The 27,942-nt window shown below is 39.9% G+C and overlaps 1 protein-coding gene across 1 annotated transcript in view; it reads right to left on the reverse strand.

The window, feature by feature from the left end:
* Positions 1 to 27,942, reverse strand: part of AGMO (alkylglycerol monooxygenase) — a 367,408-nt gene that overhangs the window by 216,453 nt on the left and 123,013 nt on the right. The window contains exon 4 of the mRNA XM_043969423.1: positions 7,414 to 7,517. Within this exon, the coding sequence (XP_043825358.1) occupies positions 7,414 to 7,517 (104 nt within the window). The remainder of the gene's footprint in view (positions 1 to 7,413; positions 7,518 to 27,942) is intronic.

The following is a 27,942-nucleotide window of genomic DNA, read 5'->3' on the forward strand; positions in this document are numbered from 1 at the left end:
AAGGGAAGGGACTAATCATTTATATAGAATGTATTGTGTTCAGGCACTGTGCTGAGCATTTTATAAATATTATCTCATTGGATTCTCACAACCACCAGAGGTAGTTGCTATTATTACCTCCATTTTTCAGTGGAGGAGAGAAATACAAACAGAGGTTAAGGTATTTTCCCAGAACTCAGATCTACTACATATCTGAGGTTTGATTTCAACCAAGATCTTACTGACTCCAGGCCTAGCACTTTGCCTCTGCAGCTAGGAGGTAAGCATGGTGTGCAGTAGCAGTGGTTTGCTTAACTGCCAATCAATGGCTTGACTTTTTTTTTGCTTTGTTTTGTTTTTATTTGTCAAGATGGAGGGAAATTCCTTAAATACCCTCACCACAGTCCACAAAAATAATGTATCCCCTCTTTCCACTCTTCATTTAGTTATTTTTGGGTTTTGTTTGTCTTTTTAAAATATGACATCAGTGTGAGGATGGAATTGGCAGGAGATTTAAAGACATGATCATATCACTGGGGCCTACAAGTACTTCTTTTACCTAGATGTGTCTATGTGTTAAATACCATTAACATAAACCATGTGAATTTAGCTACAGGTTTAGTCACACGCCAGACTACAGGTCCTCTAACCCCCAAGCAACTGTGTTAACAAAGTTAGATTTGCTTTAATTTGGCCCTTGGACTTTTTGTCTGTGTTCTCTTGGAAAAATGACAGTGTTGTAGAGGGAGGTACATTAACTTGACTCCTATGCCTTCTCCAATATTTGTGGAAGGGAAAGAGGAAGGGGTGCACTAATACCAATGGTAGGAAAGCAATGGGTGGCAAAAGCAATACCTCTGGAAAACATTGCTCAAGAAGCATTTGTGGGGGAGGCCAACAAGCCATGTATCTCATTTTATACTTCTTAATCCATAGATGATATTTGGGGGGAGGGAAGAAGGTGTTGGGTAGAATTAACTTCACAACAATTCTCAAGATCATTTGGCAAGAAGACAAGATAAGAATGAGTACAGCCAGAGAGTAAGAAGATGGTATGAACCCAAATGTGCTGTGAAACCATAGATAGAAGATAGATAGATAGATAGATAGATAGATAGATAGATAGATAGATAGATAGATAGATAGATAGATAGATAGATATAGTTACCTACATATATAGCACACACGCAGGACTTTCTAAGGGATGGAGTGACACACAAATACATCAAAGGAGAAAGTAAGATGTAGTGCAGTTATACTGTAACTGATATGTCAATAAACAGGTTGTACGTGCTCAGAAAGCTAATTTAACATCATTATACTCGTTCAGAAAGTATATGGACAATTCCTGATATCGACACAGGGATGGATCTTAAACTCCAGTGCTTCTGATTGGGGGAAAGAAACTATTAACCATATAATTTAATTATTTTCTCATTTACTAAATAAATTATCAAGCCATCTGCAAATAGGACTAATGTTATCTCCATGTTCCCAGTGGTAATACATTAAAATGTATGTGTATTGGGGGCAGCTAGGTGGCACAGTGGATAGAGCACCGGCCCTGGAGTCAGGAGTACCTGAGTTCAAATCCAGCCTCAGACACTTAACACTTACTAGCTGTATTACCCTGGGCAAGTCACTTAACCCCAATTGCCTCACTAAAAAAAAAAAAGTATGTGTATTCTTGATATACTTAAAATTTTTAATAGTGAGGGAAATAATGGTGGGGGAGCGGGGCATTTTTGTGCTATATTGCTATGATTATTTGCTCGTGTTTTCATTAAGGATGTTATCCAATCTCAAAAAAGAGATGTCTATCCAACAAGCAAAATGAATTATCAAAAGGGAGAAATAAAATTTTGGCCCAGATGGATTCAGAAGTGAATTCAATCAAATGTTTTTTGTTTTGTTTTGTTTTTTAAACAGAGCAATGAGGGTTAAGTGACTTGCCCAAGGTCATACAGCTAGTAAGTATCAAGTGTCTGAGTCCAGATTTGAACTCAGGTCCTCCTGAATCCAGGGCCAGTGCTCTAACCACTGCACCACCTAGCTGCCCCCCATCAAATGTTTAAAGAACAATTAATATCTATTCTATACTGCTTTGCCCCTCAATAACAAACATATAATATTAACAGTAATTGAGAAAAAGATATTCTACCAAACTGCTTTTATGAGTCATAAATGGTACTGATAACCAAATCAAGAAGTGATAAAGCTGGCAAAGAAAATTAGTTGATTGATTTCACTAATATTAAAACAAATTTTATAATTTTAGCAAAGAAACTAAAAACATAAACACGTATATTTATGATTTGTATTAGCAAAGCTAAGATAATTCAATATAAGGAAGATAACATAAGTTATCCTATAATCTAGAAAACTAATATAATTCTATAAAAATAAAGTACTCAATTTAAAAAATCACACTGAAAAGTAGTGTCATGGAAACCCTTTAAAATAGCCTGTATGTATGTATGTATGTATGTATGTATGTATAATTAAAAAGAAATGTACATGCTTAACCATTTATTTTTTCTAAATCCTCATGTTGGCATATAAATTTAGATATTAGTATTGTCATTGTCTTTCACATAATAATTATTTCATTTTTATGTGCCTGACTTATTTGGGTTCTTTTTACTTACTTAGTCTCCACATATGTCTATATTTTTTGGTTATGTTTATGTTATAATATATCTGAGCCAAACATCCTCAGTGTCTGGAACAGATATCTCTTGCTTACCTTGGAACTGAATTTTTCACCTGGGACTCAAGGCTGTCAGGTCTACAAAGTGCAGCTGTTATCCTGTTTCCTTCCTTCAAATCCAGAGCCTGAAGATGTGCATTCTGGATTATAAAACCAACATCTTCTGTGAAAGAACATGCTCTTGGTCATCAGACATCCCTGGGTCAATCTTCTGTTCACCAGGGGTCATGCTTATTAACCCCCCAAGACTCTTTGTTCCATGCAACACCTCCTATGGCTGCTTACTCCAAATTGGCATCTGTTGTATTCATGTCCAAGCACAAGAGTAACAGCTTAGGCCCTTTAAGTTTTAAAAAGTGCTCTGCATATGTTAGCTCATTTATTCCTAATTACAGCCCTATGCAAAAAATGTTCTATTAGTGTCCTCATTTTATACACACTTGGATGCTGCCATGGCTCTGTATTTACTTTTCTTGGATCTATCCAATTACTCATTGTCTTTTTTGAAACAAGGAAAAGATATGGAACTCCTGGAGAGATCTGCTAATAATGAAATTTATGAATTAAGTATTATATACATAAAAGTATATGAAGCGGAAAGTATTATATCTATCCTAATAAGAAATCTGTTTTCTAATGAGGGACATGATAGATGTATGATAGCTAGTTAGCTAGATACATAGATGATAGGTAGGTAGGTAAGTAGGTGGATGGATGGATGGATAGATAGATAGATAGATAGATAGATAGATAGATAGATAGATAGATAGATAGATAGATAGATAGATAGATAGAGATAGAAAGATGATAGATAGAGAGATAGATGGATATGGTAACATATAGGTTTAGATGGAATAAATATAAGCATAATAAGTACAGGGTAAGCAGGGAAGAACTAGCATTTGGTGGGTATTTGAGAGTTGCATTCAGTGGGCAATCCTTACTGAATCCAGCTTGTGGAGCACTTACACTTTGGTTTAGAATCCAGTTAATATTGCATTTTTAACATTAACTATTATTATTTTAATATTAAATTAGCAATTTGAAGGGGCAGCTAGGTCGCTCAGTGGATAGAGCACCTGCCCTGGATTCAGGAGGACCTGAGTTCAAATCTGGCCTCAGACCTTTGACACTTACTAGCTGTGTGACCCTGGGAAAGTAACTTAACCCCAATTGCCTCACCAAGAAAAAAAAAAGAGCTGCTATAAATTAGCAACTTGATTCTTTAGTAATTTGTAATTTGAATAAAAGAAGGTCCCTTCTGGCATGCCAGCCATCATAGGAAAAAGAAAAGCTTTCTGAACATAAATTACCTTTTCCTTTAGTAGCTGCATTTTCACTTTGAAGATACAGCCAATTTATTACCTCTTCCAAGGTACATTGTTGTCCTTGCAACTACCAAGTTCCATGACTTGGTTATCATTACATGTAGAGAGATCTTGAAAAAACACAGAGTAGCAAAAAAAAAAAGAAAAAAGAAAAAAAAAGAACATATACAGCAGATAAGCAGGATGCAAGAGCCTATGAAATGTCACTCTGTTTTTTGGTGTCTAGGAAGATCCAGATCAAACCCACCATACAATATCAGAAGATAGACTTTATTCAATAAAATTGTAAATGGATTTGAGGACTCAGGACCCTTGCTGTCACTAAAAGGGAAAGGTGAATCATCCAGGCTCATCCACTCATTTACTAACTATCACAGGCTTTGACTCCTTTACCCTTGAATAGGGGAACGCATTGACTTTGAGTTATAAGAAACATGAAGGTCACTGAGTATAACCCCCAATATTTCACAGATGAGGAGACTATGGAGCTAGTGACTAGTTGAATGTCAGCACTCCCTCCGTGGGATTTCACTGCTGCTCTTTGTGTCCATTCCCCATGGGAAGCTAGGCTGGACCTTTCTTTAGCCAGCCCACTTAGCTCAGAGCTGGTGGACCACAAAGGGGATATGACCTGCTTAGTTCAAGGATGGAGTAGGGGAAAGCCACCTCCCAGGACTCAAGCAATCCCAAGGGAAGGTTTGCTCTTCCCTAACCATTAGACTGTGAGCTTCTCAAGGCAGGGATTTTCTTTTGCCTTTCTTTGTATCCTTGATGCTTGGCCTGGGCCTTGCACATCAAAGGCCCTTAATAAATATTATTGACTGACCAATCCGGACCCTCTGTCTCATCATCTAAATTCTAGGGACCTCAATATAAAATGGAATTTATCTTCTAGCATGTACTAGGTGGATGATTTTAGGGAAATCACTGAGTCTTCAGAGTCATCTTTCTCATTTGTAAAATAGGGAAAATAATAAATTTCTTCTTTACTTCAGATTTGTGGTAGTAAAGGATTATACAAACTTGATGGTGCTCTACCACTGTGACTGGCTTTTAATTTAATGAAATGTTGAGATATATATCCAGGTATTGATGTACACACAGAAATGTGAAATGTATAATATATATATATTGTGTGTGTGTGTGAGTGTGTGTGTGTGTGGATGTGTGTGCATTTAAATTGTTGGCCAGTCATTTTTAAATCTTCCCCAATGCTTCATGACTTCATTTAGGGTTCTCTTGGCAGTTATGCTGAAGTGATTTGTCATTTCTCTAGCTTATTTTACAGATGGGGAAAGTGAGAAAAACACAGGGTTAAGTGACTTGCCTAGGGTCACAGAGCTAGTAGATATCTGAGACCAGATTTGAACTCCGGACAAGAAGTCTTCTTGACCCTAGTACCAGTTTTATCCACTATACCACTTAGCTGTACATAAATTTATATGCATAAATGAATATGTATAAATATAAGTACTTATGTATACATATATAAAATTCAAAAGCAAAAAATATCTTTGAAAACATCAGTTCACCACCTTGGAAGTCGGGGGCTTAGGAGTGAAGCAGCTATATGGTACAGGGGTTAGAATGTTGGATCTAAGTAAGATCTGAGTTCAAATCCTAAAGCAAATACCTGTCCGCTGTATGATCCTGGGCAATTCATTAAATCTCTATGACTCAGTTTCTTCATTTGTAAAAGGAAGAGAATAAACCCCTATTTCTTAGTGCTTAGAAAGGATGAAAGGTAATACTCATAAAGTACTTGGCCAACCTTACAATGTTATATAAGTGCTAGTTATTATTGTTACTAGAATCGCTGTGACCAATGATGAATGCACCCCCATTCCCAGTCTTTGGGATGAGAAAAGCCAAGATGATCCGGGCCATTACGATACAGCGGGTTAATACAACAGGTCACACTTACCCCTGAGGCAGCAGTAGGGACCACAAGTCCCCAGATGCTGGTCTCCCTTCCAGTACCCTGGTCAGAATGAAGGTCCCTTATCGCTTATTCCCCTTGTCTCTTTGTGTGCTCAGCACCCGTCGGAGTGCCTGGCACATAACAAGCACTGAGTATATGTTGGCTGATTAACAGTGCCTCACTGAGTTCAATTTAGTTCAGTTGAAGAAAGTTTTTAACAACTCATGTTCAAGGCTCTGAAAATACAATAAGTGACTAAATGAATGAATGCTAAGCACTTATTAAGTATTCACTAGGCATTAAGAACTGGAAGTGCCAAAGCGACATCTTCACCTCAGAGGACTTACATTCGAATAGGGGCAGACAATTCTCAGGGGCAGTGGTGGCCAAGAGCAAATTGTTTGGGCTGGGCAGTCACAGAGAGAAGAGTCAGAGGAGAGCTGATGCCCAGGCCCTTTGCAGAAACAGCCATAGTTTTGTTTCATCCTGTTCCCAATATAAGATCTGTGCTTTGGGAATGGTATCCTGACCATTATCAATTAATTAACAATTATCAAGCATTTATAAAGTACATACTATGTGTATCAAACCTAGGGTGGGGCCTTAAATTGTTAGTGACTGAATGACTAAATCATCTTGCTAAATACTGGAAATCAAAGTATAAAGAATTTGAAATATCCTTCCTGAGCTATGTGCAAGATAGACTAGAGAAAGAAGACATTAGATGTCATGAATTCAATTAGGAGGCCGTTACTACAGTCCCAGGAGGAGCACTTGTCCTGGGGTAGTAGCAGCCTACATGATATGGGCAGAAGATTGGGACAGGGAATAGAAAAGGCCACCAGCGGGCAGCTAGGTGGCGCAGTGGATAAAGCACTGGCCCTGGATTCAGGAGTACCTGAGTTCAAATCTGGCCTCAGACATTTGACACATACTAGCTGTGTGACCCTGGGCAAGTCACTTAACCCCCATTGCCCCGCAAAAAAAAAAAAAAGCCACTAGTTTCAGATCTTGTTTTGTGACCATCTTGACATGACAATAACACAGTAGGATTGAAAGTTACTGAGTCAAAAAGAAAAAAGAAAGAAAGTTACTGAGTCATAAAGGGATAAGAATCAATCCCCAAATTATTTTCATGTGACCTTCATCTCTAAGGAATTACTGAGACAGAAACCCCATGGTGTGTGAACTGCAGGGAACGGGCTCTCCTCCCACTTCCCTGCTTTCTCTTCTTTGACACATGTGCTAGTTCTCCAAAGAAAAACACTCAGGTCACATTGGGGGACTGTGAGACACTCAATCAAGATTTAGTGAAAAGCTCATTCTTTAAGTGAACATGGTCACAGAAAAAGGAGGAAGCCCATATATGAGATGCTAGTCATCTGCTTATTAAGAAGGGGAAAGAGAATGACATGTGAGGGATTTTTAAAATGAGAGAACTGTATTATCTCTCTTCCTCATGCCATGTGACTTACCCATGAAGTATAGAGTTGAAAGACAGATTGTCTCAGGGCAGTGGATAAGTTGTAGTCCTCAGAGCTGTGATGTGTCTGGTGTGCTGCCCACATGATGTTGACCTCTGTGAGACACACAAAGTGGGAGAGGCATAAGTAGAACAAAGGGGAAGGAAAGAAGCCTCTTCCATTTCCCATTGGTAATGTCCATCACTCACTAGGAAGGGAGAAAAACCACAATTGTCTTTGCCAAACTAAGTCAGTGGAATGTTATTTATTCAAACAAATAAAGCATGCATGGGATGCAAAGAGGAAGAGGAAAAGAAGAAAAAAGTAAAGAGTTCATCTCAGGACCCTCAAGGGTTGCCCTGTGCCCTAGTTTTCATGACAATCCATACATGGTTATGAGACCCATTCAAAAGCAAGGACACTTTTCAGGTGATGGTTGTACAGTAATATTAGAAGAATCAATACTACTACTATTGCTGCTGCTGCTGCTGCTGCTGCTGCTACTGCTACTACTACTACTACTACTACCACCACCACCACCACCACCACCACCACCACCACCACCACCACTACTACAGCAGTAACAGCAAAAGTAGCAGTGATAGTACTATAAGTAGTAGGAATAGTACTACTACTTGTAACAGTGGTATTACTAGTAAAAATACTAAAACAATAATACTGGTAATTGTAATGGTAATATTAGTATTTGTAACTAATACTAGCACTAATCCTAGTTATAATACCACTAGTAATAGCAATGGCAATAGTATACTAGTAATAATGCAACCCTCTCCAGTCATAGCTAGGGTTTGAGTAAAACGGTTAGAGAAATTGTTCATGCATGTATAAGAGGCAACCTCAATGTCTCTGCACTGACATTAATCATTTCTGACCTGGTGTAGAAATGAAACTCTTAGAACAGTGGTCATTATCAGTAAAGAGAAAGAAATAGAAACTCCAGTGGAATGACTTGAAATATCATTCAGTGGGGGTAGGTAGGTGATGCTATAGTGCACAGAGTGCCAGGACTTAACTCAGGAAGACATCTTCCTGAATTCAAATCTGACTCCAAAAACTTCCTAGATGTGTGACCCTGGGCAAGTCACTTAACTCTGCCTCAATTCCTCATCTACAATGAACTGAAGAAGAAAATGGCAAACCACTCCAGTATCTTTGCAAAGAAAACCCCAGATGGGATCACAAAGAGTACAACATGACTGAAACCACTGAACAACACTGATGATGTCTTGATATAAGCTAAGGATTCTAAGAGGGATGGGTAAGGAGAAAAAAATGTCCACATATGGAGACCAACCAAGCAAAGGCATGGAGATTATATTAGATCAAAGAAAGCATGGATTGAATGCTTACTATATGCTGGACACTGCTGCACTAGAAACAGAAATATAAACCAAAGGACAGTATTTGACCTCAAGGAACTTACATTCTTTTTCTTTTTTGATCCTTTAATATAGCCTTTTTATTTTATTTTTTCACTTAATACTATTTTATTTTTCCCAATTACACGTAAAAATAGTTTTCAATGTTTATTTTTGTAAATGTTTAAGTTCTACATTTTTCTCCCCCCCTCCTTTTTCTTTCCCCTTCCAAAGAGAGCATTTAGGCTATACATGTACCATCATATTAAATATATATCCACATTAACCATGTGGTGAAAGAGGAATCAGAGCAAAAGGAAAAAACACAAGAAAGAAAAAAAACAAACAATAAAAAAGGTGAAAATAGCATGCCTTCAATATGCATTCAGACTCCATAGTTCTTTCTCAAGATATGGATAGTATTTTCCATCATGAGTCTTTTGGAATTGTCTTGAATCATTGTATTACTGAGGAGAACTAAGTATATCACAACTGATCATCACCCAATTTTTCTGTTACTGTGTACCATGTCCTCCTGATTCTGCTTCACTTTACTCAGCATCAGTTCATGTAAGTCTTTCCAGTTTTTTTTTTCTGAAATCCATCTACTCATCATTTCTTATGGCACAATAGTATTCCATTACATTCATGTAGCATAACTTGTTCAGCCATTCCCCAATTGATGGGCATCCCCTCAATTTCCAATTCTTTGCTAACACAAAAAGAGCTGCTATAAACATTTTTGTACATGTGAGTCCTTTCCCTTTCATTATGATCTCTTTGGGGTATAGACTTAGTAGAGATATAGCTGGGTCTACATAGAATATACACAGTGTATAAGGGTATACACAGTTTTATAACCCTTTAAGCAAATGGAATTTAAATTCTAATGGGAACAGATAAAACATTTAAAAATGACTTGAAAAGGGAGTCCAAAGAGTAAGGACCTGAGCCAGGTTAGAAGTGAGTATGGCTGGCAAGGAGACTTCCTCAAATTAAAGATCCAAAGAGGAAATTAAATAATAAGTCTGTGGGAGTGAAGGCAGCACCAGCATGAGGAGCCCATTGGAAGGAGATGGGGAAAAGATTTTATGGATATAAATGCCAAACAGAATCATTTATATCAGATCCTAGAGACACTAAGGAAGTATTGGAGTTTATTGACTAAGTGAGTGACATGGTCAGACTTGGCTTTGGTAAAGGGGAATATTGGTATCAATGTGGAAGATATATTGGAATGGGGAGGTATTTGAGGCCTATTGAAGTAATCTAGGCCAAAGATCATAAACATAGTGGCTAATGTGAATGGAGACAAAGAGATACATACAAGAGATGTTGGGAAGGTAAAAATGCTAAGATTTAGCAAACGATTTGCCACACGGAGTGAGTAAAATGAATTGAAGTTGACATAAAGCTTACAAAATTAGATTAGCAGAATGGTGGTTCTCTCCACAGTAATAACGAAGTTGGACAGGGATAAGTCTGGGGCTAGGTAGGTACCTGACAAATTCTGTTCAGAATGTGTAGAGTGTGAGATGCCTAAAGGCCATTGGTTTCAAGACATTAAGATTTTGAGAACTGCTGGTAGACAAGTCTGGATCATAGATTGTGGAAGAGAAATGATGTACAAACATTCTGGAAAGACTCAGATGCCTTATGATTTCATTGAAGGAAGGAAAAGATACTTGGGCAGTGAGGCATATGAGTCAAGAAAACCAAAACTGTATCAACAAAGCTGCAAAGAGAGAGTATCCAGCACCGAGATCTGGTGAAATCCTCTTTGAAGTACTATGTTCCATGCTGGGCATCTCTTTTATAAAGAATCTTGATAAACCAGAGAAAATCCAACAGAGAGAAACCAACGTGTGGAAGGGCCTTGTGTTCACAATAAAAGAGGATCAGTTAAAGTAACTGGGATTGTTTATCCTGGCAAAGAGAAGACTGCGGGAGGGGGGAGGGAGAGGGGGAGATGACAGCTGTCTTCATGAATTTGAATGGTTATTCCACAAAAGCAGCATTAGCCTCGTGCTGCTTGGCCCCAGAGGGCAGAAGTCTGAAGCTAGAAGCTGAAAGAGGCAAATATAGATTTTATATAAGTAAAAACTTCATTAATCGGTCAGTCATGTGGTAGAAGTCTTTAAGAACTGCTGGGTGAACACTTGTTGATCAAGATTTGAAGGGATCTGGGTTAAACTCAGTGACCTGTAAGGTCCCTTTAAAATGTGAGATTTTCTGCTAAAATTGAAATTCTCTGAAAATAACTATGGCTTGTCCTGGGGCTTTTTTTGGGTTTTCAAATTTCCTGTAGTGTTGGTCCTTAACCTCTTCCAATAAGTGCCCTTCCCTCCTCCTCCTCCTTGACTTTGAGACCCTTCATCATACTACCTCTTCTCCCTGACATTACAAATAGAAACCTTCAAAAAGTATGAAGCCCTTTGGGATGTATTTATTTGTTAATGCTATTTTAATGCATCCAAGCTAATGTGCTCACTAGGCTATGGGTCCTTCAGGTGAGTTTCAATCAAAGGCTAATAATGACCTATGGGTGCCCAACTTCCTCATGACCTCCACAGAAGCTCAGGGAGTGAACAAAGAATCTGAAGAGGTGGAGGTTCAAGACCTGTCTTTTTGGTTGTTTTAAAAGCATTTACTTCCGATCACAAACTGTGTGTAACACAAGCCCTCACCCAATGAAGCCCAGCTGTGCAAACATGGGACCGTAACTGGATCTAACTGCTTCACTTCAGTCATTTTTTTTTTCAGTATTGGGAAAGATTCAAGCAGGACCCTGTGATAATTTTTACAGTCTGTGTTCCTGTTGGGTAGGATCTGATGGTTTTCAGAGAGAATTTCCAAAGATATATATTTAATGGAGAATTACAGACTCCTAAGGATCCTTCATGAATACAATCAAGAGAAGCTGCTCCTAAGAATGTATCACACTTCTCCAAGGACTGCCCAACTTGGATTTTTGGAGCCAAAAGGGAAACAGGGAAGAGATGAAAGGACTATTACCACTCCAAGAAAGACAGAGTCTTCAATGGTGAATTAAAATTTACTTGGGTGGAGGCAGCTAGGGGGTGCAGTGGATAAAGCATCAGTCCTGGATTCAGGAGGACCTGAATTCAAATTCTAGCTCAGACACTTGACTCTTATTAGGTTTGTGACCCTGAGCAAGTCACTGAACCCTCATTGCCCTGCAAAAAAAAATTTACTTGGGTAACAAGTATATACCTAAGTGACCCCATTGTCTACAAATTATCACCATAATTGAACTATTTGGTGAGAGCAAGATTCATCAAGCATTCATTCCTCTATCCCCACTATATTAACTAACTTTCCACTACCCTCTGAACACCAAGGTCATTATGTGCAGGTGCTGCCTTGCTTCTATCTTGCTATGCTGAACACCTAACAGAGGGCTTGGTGTATACAGTAGGTGCCCAGCGAATACTTGTTGATTGATTGTTCCAAGTTGGTATTTAGTGGATTGTTGTTTTTATTTTGCTGCCTGATGGAAGATCTTATTGGTATGGGATAGGATGAGGTGAAATGGGATGGGAAATTGTTAGATTACTAGAGTCTCTGACATGCAGCATATCAGATGAAGTTAGGCTTAATATAAAGCCAGGTATCTTTTAAGCCTTTTAATATTTTCATTCAGGTAAATTAACACATATTCATTTAAACCTCAAATAAATATCATTTTGCTTTTCATTCAATCATCCTACAAATACTTATTATTTGCCTGACAAAAATTAAGAGCTGTCAAGTAGTCACCATGTGATTTTTGGGGAATCATTTTGCCAGGTTGATCAATGATTATAAAATAGCCTGTGAGAAGACAGATATAGAAAAACAGAGAGAAGGACCTAGAAAGAGATAGACAGAAGTGGTGAGACTCTCGATTTCTCTGAAAGTTCTAAAATGTTTGTCATAACTCTAGATAAAGAGAAGGTTATTTTTTTTATTCTGGTAACAATATATTGATTCTTTGATTATCAAAATTGATTTATTGATTTTGAAAAAAAATAATTTGATTTCTGAAATAAGCTAACATCCTTCTTCTAATATTAATTATCCAGGCTAACTATTTTATGAAGTCACCTTTCTTCACTTCCTTATAGCAAGAAATCCCTTTTTCTTCTCCATGAAATTCTCTATAAGAACAGGGGCCAAGTTATACCGTACACATGTTTGATGTATTGAATTGAATCTAGCTGTCAAAGGAATGGGGCTACGTGTTCCTCTTGTAATCATAGCCCCAAGATCTGTAAATCTACCTCATGGCTTAGAACCCCTCTGTGAATGGTAGGAGGGGACCTAGCTGAGGATGATCTGTCCATGATTCTTTTCTCATCCAGATCTTTCGGATGTTAATAGAATCACAATGTAGTAGCCAAATTTAAAAAGAGGAGTGTTAATTAGGCAGCTCACCTTAATATTGGGGTAAGGAAGGAGATTAACAGCCTTTTTCAATAAAAACAAAACAGGGTTTATTAACAAGAACAAATGTAAAACACAAATGAGATTAGTAGAACTAGGGACAAGGGGAAAAGGGAATAGGGGAAGGAAAATAATACCACCTGAAATCACACCAACTGGACTCAGCTGTTACTAAAGAACAAAATGGCTGCGTCCCATTTCTCTCCTTCTAACATGCCAGAATGGAGAAAAACTCCCCCCTTCTCCTTCCCAGAAAACCCCAGGCCATCTGCACATAGCCCTAAGCTAATTGGCTGGCATCCCTGATTGACAGTCACATGACTGCCCTCATTGGGCTTCTAGTTATTATAATTTGGCCAGGCCCATGTAGGCATCAGCAGATGGTGATGCCGTGAGGTGTTCCTTGATGAAACAATAAATAATAAATGATAAACAAAAAATAAAAATAACAGAATATCATAACCTATGCTAACAAACAATATACTAATAACAATATAGGAAAGGGAGAAAGATAAAAATTTTGTCCAGGGGGCAGTCCCTCATGGACTCATGCTTTGACAATGTCTACAGAGGGAAGAAAATACATGTTACAGATCATGTATATAGTAACAGAAAGAAAAAAAAAATGTTCATTTAAAGTCCTTGAAATCTTGTCTTCATTGAGTGTTAAGATGCCATAAAGGGTACTGGGTTCTGGTCTGGATTCTGGATTCTGGTTATCTCTGGATACTTTTACTTCTTTAGCCATTGAACTGCTGGATTTCCACAAATCTTTAGTATACCATTTTCAAGGATCAAATTAAACAGTGAGAGTTCTTCCAAATATAACTCATATAGAAACAATTTAAACTTGATACATGTAGCATATTACAACAAACTATAAGAGCTGGAAGGGACTTCAGAAAAGAACAGTCATTCCAAGCCCTATATCTAAGTGGAAAAATCAGTGAAACCCAAGGAAAGAAGAAGGTGTGAAGGAAACAAGCATTCCTCAAACATCTCCTCTGTATCTAGCACTGTGCTAAGTGCTTACAGATGTTAACCCATTTGATTCTCAAAACTGCCCCGGAAGCTGGAAGCTAATTGTAGCCCTCTTCTATAGCTGAGGAAACTGAGTCAGGGAACAGTCTAAGTGATTTGCCCAGGGTGCTCTAGATATTAAGTATGTGAGGCCAGATTTGACCCCAAGTCTTCCTAACTCCAGGGTCAGTGCTTTACCTGTTGTACTGCTTCCCTACCTCTGAAGAATACTGATGGGCTCTGCTAAAGCTATGGTGGATTATTCTCTTCCATCAATCAACCAGCATTTATTAAGTGTCTACTGTGTGCTAGGTACTGCAATAAGCACTGAGAGTACAAAACAAAAACAAACAAAAAAGAGTCCCTGCCCTCAAGGAGTTTACAATCTAGTGGAGGAGACAGCAGACAAAGAAATATACAAGAAGCAAGCAATATATAAGTTAAAAAAGAATTAATTAGCAGAAGGAAGTCATTGAATGGTGAGGAGATGAGGAAGGCTTCCTCTAGAAGGTGGGATCTGAGTTAGAACTTAAAGGAAGCCAGAAAAGATAGTAGTCAGATTGGAGGATGGAGAACCTTCCTGACATGGGAGATAGAAAACATGCACAGAGCTGAGAGATGGAGTGTTTAGTATGCAGGATCAGCAGAACACCAATCTCAGTCAATTGAAGACTACTTGCTGGAGATTAAGGTATAAGGAGACTGGGGAGGTAAGATGGGGCACGTTATGAAAAGCTTTGAATGCCAAAAAGAGCATTCTGCTCTTGGAAATAGTAGAGAGCAAATGGAGTTTATTGAATGGGGCGGGGTTATGTGATCAGAGGAGTATTTTAGGAAAATCACTTTAGTAGCTGAATAGGAGATGTATTGGAGTAGGGAGAGATTGTGGCAGGGAGACCCACCAGCAGCTAATGCAATAATCCAGGCATGAGAGTCTACAACAAGGTAGGGGCTATGTTAAAGGAGAGAAGGGGGCATATTTAGGAGATCTTGCAAAGGTGGCAATGACCAGGCTTTGACACCATCTTGGAACTGGAGTGGTGAGAGGTTCTGAGTCTAGGATGACTCCTAGGTTTTGAACCACGGGGATTAGAAGGATCTTGGTACCTTTGTCAATAATAAATGGAGGGTTTAGAGGAAAAGACAAGGAAGTCTGTTTTGGACATGCTGAGTTAAGCAGAGATCTCAGGGCAACTTTCTTGCTGGCATTATAGCTATGCCTCTTCTCTCTCTGATATCTGCCTGGGTTAATAGACACATTCAAAGACTTGGCCTTCAATAATAGATTCTTTTACCTGGTCACTGGGGACCTTGCCCTGCTGGCAGAAGGTTGTGCTGTGGAAGACTTCTATGCCATTCTATTTTAAAGATTGTTCCTCACCTGCTTCTCAAGGAAGAAGAGTACCCACAGTGGTGTTCTGAGGCCCTTTGTTGTCCTGGATTACAAGGTGTACCCTACTAAATCAGAATCACTCCAAAAGACTTTGGAACCTGCTAGTCATAGTGGAAAGACTGAGAGGTATCTTTATGAACAGCTTGGAAAGAAATTGGACCATCTGGAACATCAAAAACCCAGTCCAGCCCAGAGTGTGACTGGAGGGGGAGGGGTTGGCCATTCCTGGCATCCTGAAGGTTGAGCAATGGTGGAGCCAACCGCACCTGATGATGGCATGGGCTTCCCTATCTCAGAATTGCTACTCTTACTGAACATCACTATTCTGTCATGCAAGAGACAGAGCCCTGTGATGTCCTGGGCATGCATGCACAGAAAGATGGAAATACTTGGCACTTATTGAGGTCTGAGGTGCCAAATACATGAGAAACTCAAAAAGATCTGCCCCTCCCCTGCCCCAGCTTAGTCATGCATGACTAGCAAGTGAACCAGGGCAATTAATGGAGCTGAACTAAACAGACTAAGATTAGTAACAGACCCAAGCTATCACAAAGCTGCCTAATTGGACCATTCTGTGCTCTGTGGATGACAATAGATATGTCCTCATTCCTTTGACTGTTCTCTCCTCATTGAATGAGTTAGGCATGTCATCAATATTATCATCACCATGTAAGAAGCTTCCTGTGCTGGTTGTCCACGGCTGGCACCTACAGCTCTTTTCCTATTCTACCTGTCCACTCAGAAGCCCCAATCCCCATCCCTGAAAACCTCAGAATGATGCCAGTTTCTCCAGAAAAAAGTGCATACTTTGGCCAAGCCCAAAGATTTGTGTTTAACCCATTTCCCAATCATCCCCTGCAGCAGGCACTGGGGTGGGGGATCAATCATCTGAAGAGTTCAGCACATTTTCCTTTTTTCATTTCCTTGTTTGGTGACAAGAAAACACTAAATCAGCTCTCTAGAGGAACCCAACAAAAACATTTCTCCCTCCTCCTGGAACTTCCTCTACTCCTTAGCCATCTCTCCCCTGACGGTGAGCTCTGCTTCTGGAGCTGTAGACCCCAAATCACAAGCTCTCAACTTGGGCAGCAGCAGAGGCAGCTCTGGACATATCTTCCCTAACAATCAGGAGCCCATTTCTAAGAAGGGAGGCCAAGCATGGCCTGCCATATGAGAAATTCTGCCTAGTGGTCCACCATCCACATCCCAATCCCCATCATGATCCTCTGCAGCAGGAGCCACATTTGGTAGTATCCCTTTAGTACTTGCAAAGCTCTTGAAATTCATTATCTCACTTGATTATCACAATAACCCTGGCATGTGGGTGTTATTATTTATTATCTCCATTTTACAGATGAGGCAACTGAGGCAGAGGTTAAATGACTTAGCCAGAGTCATACAACTAATAAATGTCTGGATCCAAATCCAAATTCAGGTTTTCTTGACTACAAGTTTCAAGCTCTATCAACTGCACCACCGAGCTGCTTACAAACTTTTATTAGGCACCTACTATACATCAGGTACCCTGCTTGCTAGCAACGAAAAACAGGCTAAATAAATAAATACATTTGCATATACATGCATACATGTATAAATGTGTGTATACATATACATTTATATATTCATACATATATACATATAAATTTATATATTCATACACATATACACAGACACAAAGACATACATATCTCTCCCTACCTCTCTATCTATCTATCTGTATAGCCCAAGACATTCTTTGGGAATTTCCACTCATTGGGCATCATGGTGATGAGCCTGAGCAAAGGCATGGTGATCCCCTGAACTTAGTAATGTTAACACACCCACCCAGCCTCTGCCATGATGCCAATGCCTGCCCAGGACTGGTACCTTGCCATCTGCCTGAACTATCACACACACACACACACATGTATGCACACACACATGTATACACACACACACTCACCCCTTGATTTGCACTGATTGCTCTTGACCATGAAATCAACATTAACATTTCTACTGGAAAGAATGGGCCAATCTATTTGCCTCCTTTCACAACTCCCTTCTCTGGACACTATTTTCCTATATATTTGGATCTCCCTACTATATTAAAAACTCTTTGATGTGAAAGTCTAGCTCACTCTTTTCCTTGTATGTCCAGGGCCAAGCAAAATCCTTGCATACAATGGTTGCTTAATAAGTGTTGGTTGAATTAAATGACTACACTGGGAACTAGAATATAGAAGATTATGAATCCTTGTGTTGCCTTATGGGACACCCTTGGCAGAACTATTGATATTGGAGAATATTGGAGGATTAATAGATAAAAGGGACCCCAGAGTTCAGCTAATTCCTTCTCCTCATCTAACCAGAAAAAAAATAAGCATGTGGATATTAATTAGGTATTAAAGTGGCTGGAATCAATATCTTGGTACTGACACCATGGTGTCCATTTGTCAACAAGATCCATAAAATATTCCCTGTGTATCCAGCCAATGGATACAATGCTCAAATTTCGCAGGTTGCCTTGCTGCTGCACCATCCTTTATGTGTAACCTTCTTTAGTTATAGTGGGAGTGCCTTCAGTATAGCAATAGGCTTCTTTTCCACGCAGGGAGTGCCTCAGTGCACAGAGCACTGGAGCCGGGTGCAAGCAGATCTGAGTTCAAATTTGGACTCATATATTTGCTATTTGTTTGAACCTTGCCAAGGCTTAACCTTCCTCAATCTGATTTTCTTCATCTATAAAATGACAGTAACAGCAGCTCCTACTTCTCAGGATTATTGTGAGGCTCAATGAAATAATATTTGTAAAGTGCTTAGCACAGTGTCTGGCACATGGTCGGTACTTGTAAAATCACATTTCCTTCATCAGATATTTATTAGATCATTATTGTTTAAGATTAGCAGTTAGGTAGTTCACTGGATAAAGTTCTGGGCCTGGAGTCAGGAAGACCTGAGTTAAATCCACCACAGACATTTACTAGCTGTGTGATCCTGCACAAGTCACTTTACTTCAATTTGCCTCTGTTTCTTTGTCTCTAAATTGGGGATAATAATTGCACCTATTTCTCTAAATCTAACTGAAGTTCCTACTGGTTTTCTTGGCTGTACCTATTACCCTATTGACTTCCATTGAACTTGTAGTCCACTTAAAAAAAAATCTTTATTTTTCAAACAAAGGGCTGGCTAGCCTGCTCTGTTCTTAAACTTTTGAAAATATTTTTTTAAAACCCAAGGGGAGGACATTATGTTTATCCCTATAAAATTTCACTTTACCCAATTCAGGCCAAAATTGTGGCCTGGACAAATTTTTTTTGAATCCTGACTTTATCATTCAGAGGATTAGCTCACTCAACTCCTCAGTCCCTCCCCCCCACACACCCACAGTTTGGTTTCTCTGACACTTCCTGGACCAGGATTTTGGGCAAGAAATCTAATTTCTCTAGAGCTTAGTTTGTGCATCGGTAAAGCTGGGATACATGTAAGTACTTGAGGAATCCTTGGTGAGTGATTGTTGATTGAGCATCTCTCCATCCTCTAATGAAGATGGATTGACTGAATGGATCATGTTGCTTCAGGAACTGTCAGCTTTTATTAATTTAAAATAATGACAGTTTCAAGATTCTAAGGGATGCTCAAAGAAGAATAACAGCAGGAGTTTCAGTAACACAAGGAGGTTTCAAAGTGCCTTGTGTCTGTTTATTCAGTTCAAACCTGGCCACTGATACTGGAGATATTCAAGATAATTTTTAGGGGAGGAAAATGAGGCAGAGAAGGTCAGTGACTTGCACAAGTACACTGACCCTGGAAGTAGATTTTGAACCCAAATTTTCTGGACTCTAAGGTCAGCACTCAATCAATACATATGTATTAGGCTTGCGGCATTTTACAGGCAGTATAATAAGTGCTGAGGATGCAAAACTAGCAAAAGACAGCCCCTGCCCTCAAGGAACTTACCATCTGCAACAGTGTATCCACTGCACCATGTTCTTTCCTATCCCAAATACTGATGTCTAGAATGTTATAACTAGAAGGTAATGTAGGAATTATCTACGCAAGCTCTTCCCCCTACATATAAGGAAGATGAGGTTCCTAGCCTTTGTTTTTGCAACATTTCTCCTGACTCTAGCCATTGCAAGAGCCCAGACTAGAAACCAGGTATCCTGCCTCGTAGTTTGGTGTTCATTTCATTAGACTTTTGCGGTGGCAGATTAGAAAGCACCTAGACCCTGGGACCAGAGTCATGAGCCTAACAGTGATGCCTATCAGGTACCTATGTGGCCTTGGGCACTTGACTCAAAACACTGGGCCTCCATTTCCTCCAAGCTAGAAGGAGGGGGTGGATTTCTGGCCTTCTCAGGGTCTTTCTGCCCAAAGTCTATGATCCGTATTCCATTGACCCAGCAGCTTCTCCAAGGCACATAGATTAAAACAAGACAATTCTATTCTTTCTGTTTCCAAAATGGACATTACTGACAAGCATAGTGATCTGACTCTCACAAGAAGGAGGAAGTGCCTTGGGGACAAGAGTGGCCTCTATGCCAAGAGGACTTGCATTGATTGGCAGGCCCTCCTATAGAATCAATGAAGCAAGCTTGTGGGGAGACAGCAGGGACTTCTGCTGTGTTGTGTTTGGAACAAGGGTTCAGTTAATTTGCCTCCCTCACTTACAAAAGCCAAGAACAAGTAACCTCCTAAGGATGAGAAGAGATCCACAGAAGGAAATCCACAGGGAGGCAGAGCAAGGAGTAAATAATCAGAAGCAGGGGGGAAGGACAGAAACCCCCATGACAATGGCCATGGACAAGGCAGTGGCTGTCTGCCTGTCTGTAGTCTTCCCTTATGGAACCCAGTGGAGTGGAGTCCAATTATCCTGTAAATAAAAAGCAGAACTTCCTAGGCTGCAGCCTGGACTTCAACTCATTTATAGCTTCCTGAAAGACAATGATGGCTTAAGGATGGCCTTGCCACTTGACCCCACACTTAGCAAACAAGCTTTCTTGCTTCCTAACCAAGGACTCAGAGGCTTACTTCAAACATTTTCAGTCCCCAATGAATTTATCAACCACGAAATGAGAAGGAAAAAGAGGAGGTGGGCATGGAGAGGGTGTCCCCAAATGCCACTGTCTGCACATCATATATTTCCCACTGGAGTGAAGCCCTGAAGTCTCTACCCCCACTGTGGCTTTACTTATGATATTTCTGTTGGGTACTTTGAAGAACATGGGGTTATGATTCTCCTTATTCATTCCATGTTTGAAATTTCCAATTCAAATCTCCAGACCCCTTCTGCTGCCTTCCTATGTGCTGTTCCTAAAGAGAGACAAGATGTGTGTCCATTTGGCAGGTAGGGAGCCTGCAAGCATAATCCCAGAAAAAATGAAGAACCTGGGGCAGCTAGGTTTCACAGGGGATAAAGCACCGGCCCTGGATTCAAAAGGACCAGAGTTCAAATCCAGCCTCAGACACTTGACACTAGCTGTGTGATCCTGGGCAAGTCACTTAACTCTCATTGCTCTGCCAAAAAAACAAAAACAAAAACAAACAAATGAAGAACCTTCTCCCACCTCCTCAAGCCTTGGCACTTTGAGACCAAATCAGTGGGTGAATATCAGCCAGGCTAAACCCACAGGTCACCTTTTCTGAGCTCAAAGCCTGCCCCAGAGTGAGCTCTGCTTTAGACTTTGGGGCAATCTCAGGCCTAGCAGATAATTCCCATGACTTCTATGCCTTCATGCTAGTTACTCTCCTTCCTTAGTCTAAGGCTGAGAACGGTCATGGAATCCCTCCACCATTACCTGGTACGATGTGGCAGCTAATTAACCTGTGGCCCAATAGGCTTCGACTCTCCAATGGGCTTTGTTGACTTCCCTTCCTAAAATGGAATCTCCTTGAGGTCAAGGGCGAGGTGCTCAAGCCTACATCCTAGCACTTTGCATAGGGCCTGGTATATAATGAACTACCAAATGCTTTATATACATGTGCATGTACAGGTGTTTATGTCTGTATGTGTGTATATGTGTATATATGTATATATACAGACATATTCCCCACACATGTGTACATTACAATACATACATATAATATACACATATATACTTATATATATATGCATGTTTTAAATAGTTGGTTTTCAGTCATGTCCAACTTTTCATTACCCCATATGCAGTTTTCTTGGCAAAGAAACTTAAGTTGTTTGGCATTTCCTTTTCCAGCCCATTTTACAAAAGAGGAAACTGAGACAAACAGGATTAAGTTAACTTGCCTAGGGTCATGTAGATAGTAAATGCCTGAGACCATATTTTAACTCAGGTCTTCCTGACTCCAGGTATGGTACCACTGATAGACAGACAGACATAGATATATAGATATAGTTAGTTATTTTCATGCAACCATTTATTTATTTATCTATTTGTCATTTCGACATTCCTTTCAAATAGGGTAATGTGGTAATTTAATGCAATATGCATTAAACATATATACTAGTTAACTGTAATACTAAAATTAGAACCAATTAGTCCCTGACCTCACAGAATGTAGACTCTAATCCCATTAAGGTTTTTGTAGCTTTCAATTTTCCCTGAACATGTCATTGCTTGCTGGGTACCTTACTTCCACATTTCATCCTACAAACATGAAGATCTTCAAATGATATCATGTCTTATAAGTGATTCAAAGCCATATTCTCAAAAATCACTTCATTTCCTACAGAAATCAACACTAATTTAAGAAGTAGTCCCTCATACACATGATTCATTTCGCAAGGCAGATCTCCCATTAATGCATGTTGATAGGGTACCATCTCCCCTCTGAATCCCTACTTGCCTGCTGGAGGCAGACATCACTGAAGGCAGAAATCTCATTTGTGAACAAGTGAACACACGAAAATAATGCTTATGTTCTTCAACTGTAAAATGGGCATAAGATTCCTTTTTTTTTACTTCCTTAAAAGGGATACAAGAAGCAGGTATTGTGTCAATTAATGCAATATATATTTTTCAATAACATTTTATAATTTTACTACAATTAACCATGATATATCTTATCTGTACAAATGTACTTTCAATACAAATAATTATTAGAGAATATTTATGATTATAAGAAGATATATACTTGCAAAAATAATGAAGAGCAAAATGAGTAGAACCAAGAGAACATTGCAAACAGTAACAGCAATGTTGTTTTACAAACAACTTTGAGCAAATAAGTTATGTATTTTTTTCCATTAAAATATCCAGATAAAGGACTTATGAAAAAGTTACTATCTCTATCCAGAGAAAGAACTGATAAATAAAGGTATGTATAGAATAATTTTATATATATGTATGTATATATATGTATACACACATACATGTGAATATACACATCTGTTTATGTCTAATGGTAGACAATTCTAGGTCAGGGTGGGAAAAAGGAAAGAAAAAATGTACATAATAATTTTGTTGTCTATTTGAAAGAAATAGAAAGTCGTACATAATAGAGTTGCAGTTTCTTGTACAAGTTTCTTTTTTATTGTGCTATTCTATGGAAATGTTTGTTTTATGCCATAAATTAAAAATAAAGACAAAAAATCAAAAAGATATTTTACTTTAATTTTGAAAATAACACTTTTTCTCCTACTGTCTTAATGTGTACAAATGCACTGTATCAATTGACATGACTTTGTCCTTCAAGGCATTGGTAAATTCCTTTCCTTCTATTGTCACTCACGATGCAAGAACCTCAAAGCCTCATATAACAATGAGTGTCTGTTTATTGTACTTTGGTTTTGTTCTGGCAACCTTAACATAATAAGCCAACTTTTATGGTTGATTTCTAAGTAGCAATATGCAGAAAGAAACTTGAGAAGTACACCACATTCAAAGTCTCCAAAAATGAGTTGGGATCTTGGTGCTGGATATTTTCCCCAAATTCCCTGAAGTGCTTGTTACAAAAGTACATTAAATATTATCTTAGAGAGCAGTGTTATTGGTGTGGCTGATGGGTTAGTAAATCGCATGGGCAGCCAACCGCTGGAGTTCTGTTCCCAGGCTTCTCAGCGACTGGGATGCTGAACTACCACACAAATGATCCCATTTGTCTGGATGATGTTTGCCCAATATTACAAATAAAGGAAAGTCACATGAGCTAGGGCCAGGAGTTTTTAAACAAACACTAATAAGCCTTTGCTCTCCTAATAAAAGGATTTTATAAGGACTCATTGCAGTATGTATAACCTATATCAGATTGCTTACTGTCTCAGGGAGAAGAGAAGGGAAGGAGGAAGAGAGAGAATTTAGAATTCAAATATTTTTTAAAAGAATGTTAAAAATTATCCTCAAGTGTAATTTCAAAAAGATATTTAAAAAAAAGAAACTACAGAATAATGGATAGAGTGCTTGACTTGACTTGAAATTAGGAAGACTTTGTTTCTAAGACTGACTTGGATACTAGATATGAGACACTGGACAAGTCTTTTCCTCATCTTCATCCCTCAGTGTCCTCATCTGTAAATAGAGAGGTTTGACTTTATGACCCCTGAGGTTATTTCCAGGTCTAAACCAATGCTTTTATGATCCTAGAAAACCATCACTGGAAGGTGAACGTCTCACATGTGAATATGGTGAAGATTGTTTTCCTGTCACTAAAGAAAAAGTATGGACCTGGGCCTGCCATAAAATTCCCTCAGTTCCTTCTGTTTTCCAGTGAAGTCAATCGACTTGAGTATTGCTAAGGTCACTTTCTACTCAAACATGCAGTGAATATATGTAAGAGTCCACACTCAAATTCATGACTAGATAATTCCGTATGTTTACGTGGTCATGTAATGAGTGGAAAGAAAATAGAGGCAGCCAATACAGGTTCAAGCCTTATCTCTGCAACTTGATGTGTGCATCTTGAGAAAGTGCCTTAGAGTTAGGATCTGGGTCCTAGCTTCCTCCTCATCCATAAAATGTGGTGGGGGTGGGGGTGGGGTGATAACAGGATGGACTCTGAGGGTCCTCCAAGCCCAAATAGTCTACAAGACTTCCTAAGGCAGACACTCTTCGAGTCTACTAAACTTAAACAAGAATGGGCAACAATCAATGGATGCCTTATGTGTATGACTCACCACCAGCATCTGGACAGGGAGACAGCAGGGTACATCATCAATAGATGCAGAGACCTGTCATCAAGAAGTCCTGACATTGGTCTCTGTCTCTTACCTTCACTTGCTGTGTGATCCCATTAAGTCAATTAACTCCTCTTGGTAACTATTTTCTACTCTAGTTAATAATAGTCCATAATAATTACTATAGTAACCAACATTTATATAGTGCTTAATAGGGGCCAGGCACTGTGCTGAGCACTTTACAATTATTATCTCCTGTGGGGACCACTTTTTAATTGGGGAGTGTTAGCTAAGCGGCTTGCCGCAATATTGGGGCAAGGAAGGAGACTGGCAGCCTCCCTCAAAACAGAACAGGATTTATTTTAACAAGAACGAACTTAAAAAAACAACACAAACAGGATCAGTAGGATCAAGGGAAAGGAAATAAAATTGGGAAAGGGAAATTATACAACCTGAAAAATACCACCACCCAGGAATCAGCTGAGAATACACAGCAGAGCTCCTGTCACCTTCCAGCTTCCAGCTAGAATGCTGAATTCTCCCCATTCCCAGAAACCCCACACAGCCCCCAACCAATTGTCTGGCTGCTCTGTCAGTAACCTGACTGCCCTCACTAGGCTTCCAATCATTATAATTTTGCCAGGTCCATGTAGCCATCAGCGAGTGGTGATAGCATGAGGTGCCAGTGCCACGGCAACGCTTACAACCAGTGGGTGGAGCACCGTGTGGTTTGCGGAGCCCCAGGCCAGTTGGTGCAAAGGGATAAAAACCTCAAATAACAATTAATTCTTTACATTCCCAACAACCTTGGAAGGTCGTTGCTATCATTATCCACATTGTACTGAAAAGGAAACTGAGGCAGATTAAGGTTGTGACTTGTTTAGGGTCGCATAGCATATAAATATCTGAGGCCAGATGTTGACTTCAGCTTTTCCTGACATCAGGCATAGTCCAGTCCTCTGTCCACTGTATTATATGGCTGCCTCAGTATGTATTATATAAATGGGGACCTTGCACAAAAAGTTTTTAATAAATCCCTGGTTCTATAGAGACCCAGCCTAAAAGTGCTCCAGTCCCCCAAAAAATCTTAAACAGAAGGGTTTGAGGTAGTAATGAGACTACAAATCAAATACAAACCTTCTATCACTTGATGATGGTGATCTAACCCCACAGTCATCAACCCACCTCAGTATTGCCTTCTGGACCTGACCAAAGGTAGACACAGGGCTAGAACATCCTGAGCAATATCCCAGCTCTCTGTAGATCAATAACCCTGAAGCCGCTTACTCTAATGACCTTCCCTGCCCTGAGAATCAAGGATCTGCACTCTGTGCAGAGAGACCAAGGGATGAGCCCATTAGCATCATGCTGGGAGAGGCAGAGGGTGAGCTTGCATGTCGGTGGTTCCTCTGGTGATGTCATTTCTGATGCTGCAGCACATGTGAAACTGATTAGCTGTGAGCAAATTAGCATGTTTCTGGGCAGCCAGCTGATATGCAGATGTCTGACATGAAGCACACCAGACTCCAAGGCTCAATTAGATGGTTTTGAAAAGCCAAGCCCTGGATCATTCAAGCCTCGTAAATCTCCACCTCTTGGAGTTTTTTCTTGGGTTAAACTCTCTCATATAGCAGGTTTGAGCCATCTGAAAACACAGTCATCCTGGAGGAGGTGGGGACAAACTCTGTGTGTGTGTGTGTGTGTGTGTGTGTGTGTGTGTGTGTGTGTGTGTGTGTCTGAAAGAGAGAGAGAGAGAAGAAGGGAGAGGGAGAGAAGGAAAAGGAGAGGAGAGGGAGAGAAAGTGAAGGGGAGAGGAAGAAAAGAGAGAGGAGAGAAGGAAAGAGGGGAGAGAGAGAAGGAAAGAAAAAAGTGAAAGAGAGGGGCAGCTAGGTAGCACAATGGATAGAGCACTGGCCCTGGATTCAGGAGGACCCGAGTTCAAATCTGGACTCAGACACTTGCCAATGACTAGCTGTGTGACCCTGGGCAAGTTACTTAACCCCAATTACCTCATCAAAAAAAGTGAAAGAGAAGGGGGAAGTGAGAGAGAGGGGGGAAGGAGAAGGAGAGACACAGAATGATGGAGAGGATGGGAAGGAAAATGACAGGAGGAGATGGAGAAGGATGAAGAGAAGGAGAGGGATGAAAAGGAAAAGGGAGAGGAAAAAAGAGAAAAAGGGAGAAAGAGAAGGAAAGAAAAAGGGAGAGAGCCAAAGCGAAGAGAGAGAGAGAGAGAGAGAGAGAGAGAGAGAGAGAGAGAGAGAGAGAGAGAGCGGTAAGGAGGGAAGGGGAGAGGGGAGGGAGGGAGGAGGGAGAGCGAGGGAGAAAGTCTGTGGAAGTAGATGGATCTTAGAGAATTCTCCTTTTGTTCTTTATTTAAAGAGGCTCTCTTCCCCTCCATGCTAGGCTGTCTTGCAGAAAGATTGATGCTCAGGGTCCCTTCAAGGAAACACAAGGGGCCCAGCCTCCTTGCAGTCTGTGGCCTCCTCCCACTCTCTCGGCAGGACCCCACATATTTTGGCAGATGGTATTCAGACAGAAGGGAAGGGCTCTAATGGCAGGAGGAATGCCAGGGAAACCTTTTCCCTACAATGCTCAAAATGCAGAGCACTGCCACTATGATGCAGCAACATGGAGACCCTGGTCGGATGGGAAAGTGTTGACCTTTAGCCAAAAGGCACCAGCATTCATTTCCAAGCCAGGGTCACAGGGAAAGGGCCCAGCTTGTCCCCAGCTGCTTTCTACCTCTTGGATCAGGTTAAAATTCCAAATCCTCAGCTTCACAGTGAAGCTTCCCTTGCTAGCCTTATTTTATATGACACCCCTGAGTGCCAGAATCTGTTTTGTCAAACTGTCTCTCCCACATCTGTCTCCTCTACTTGACATCAGACCCCTCACCTCACTATACAAGTAGTCCCTCACATCTTCGATATACTTCTTTCTTGAGTCAGCCTAGCTCCATTCAATAGTCAGTTCAATCACCATCTCCTAAAAACAATTTTTCCCAATACCCCAAACAACTTGTTACTCTGCAAATACAATTGCCTTTTTTCATTTGTGTATATGATCTATCCACAGAAGGTCAGCTTTTTGAGGACAGAAAGTGTCTCACTTTTGCCTATTTCGCCAGTACCTATTTGAATATCAAATGTTGACAAAGGTCTGCCTAATAGACATGATTAGTGTTTAAAACCACATTTCACTTTTGAAAAATAGTTCCATTGGCTAAAGTG

The sequence above is a fragment of the Dromiciops gliroides genome, chromosome 5 (genome assembly GCF_019393635.1).
Source record: "Dromiciops gliroides isolate mDroGli1 chromosome 5, mDroGli1.pri, whole genome shotgun sequence".
NCBI classification, from domain to species: Eukaryota; Metazoa; Chordata; class Mammalia; order Microbiotheria; family Microbiotheriidae; genus Dromiciops; species Dromiciops gliroides.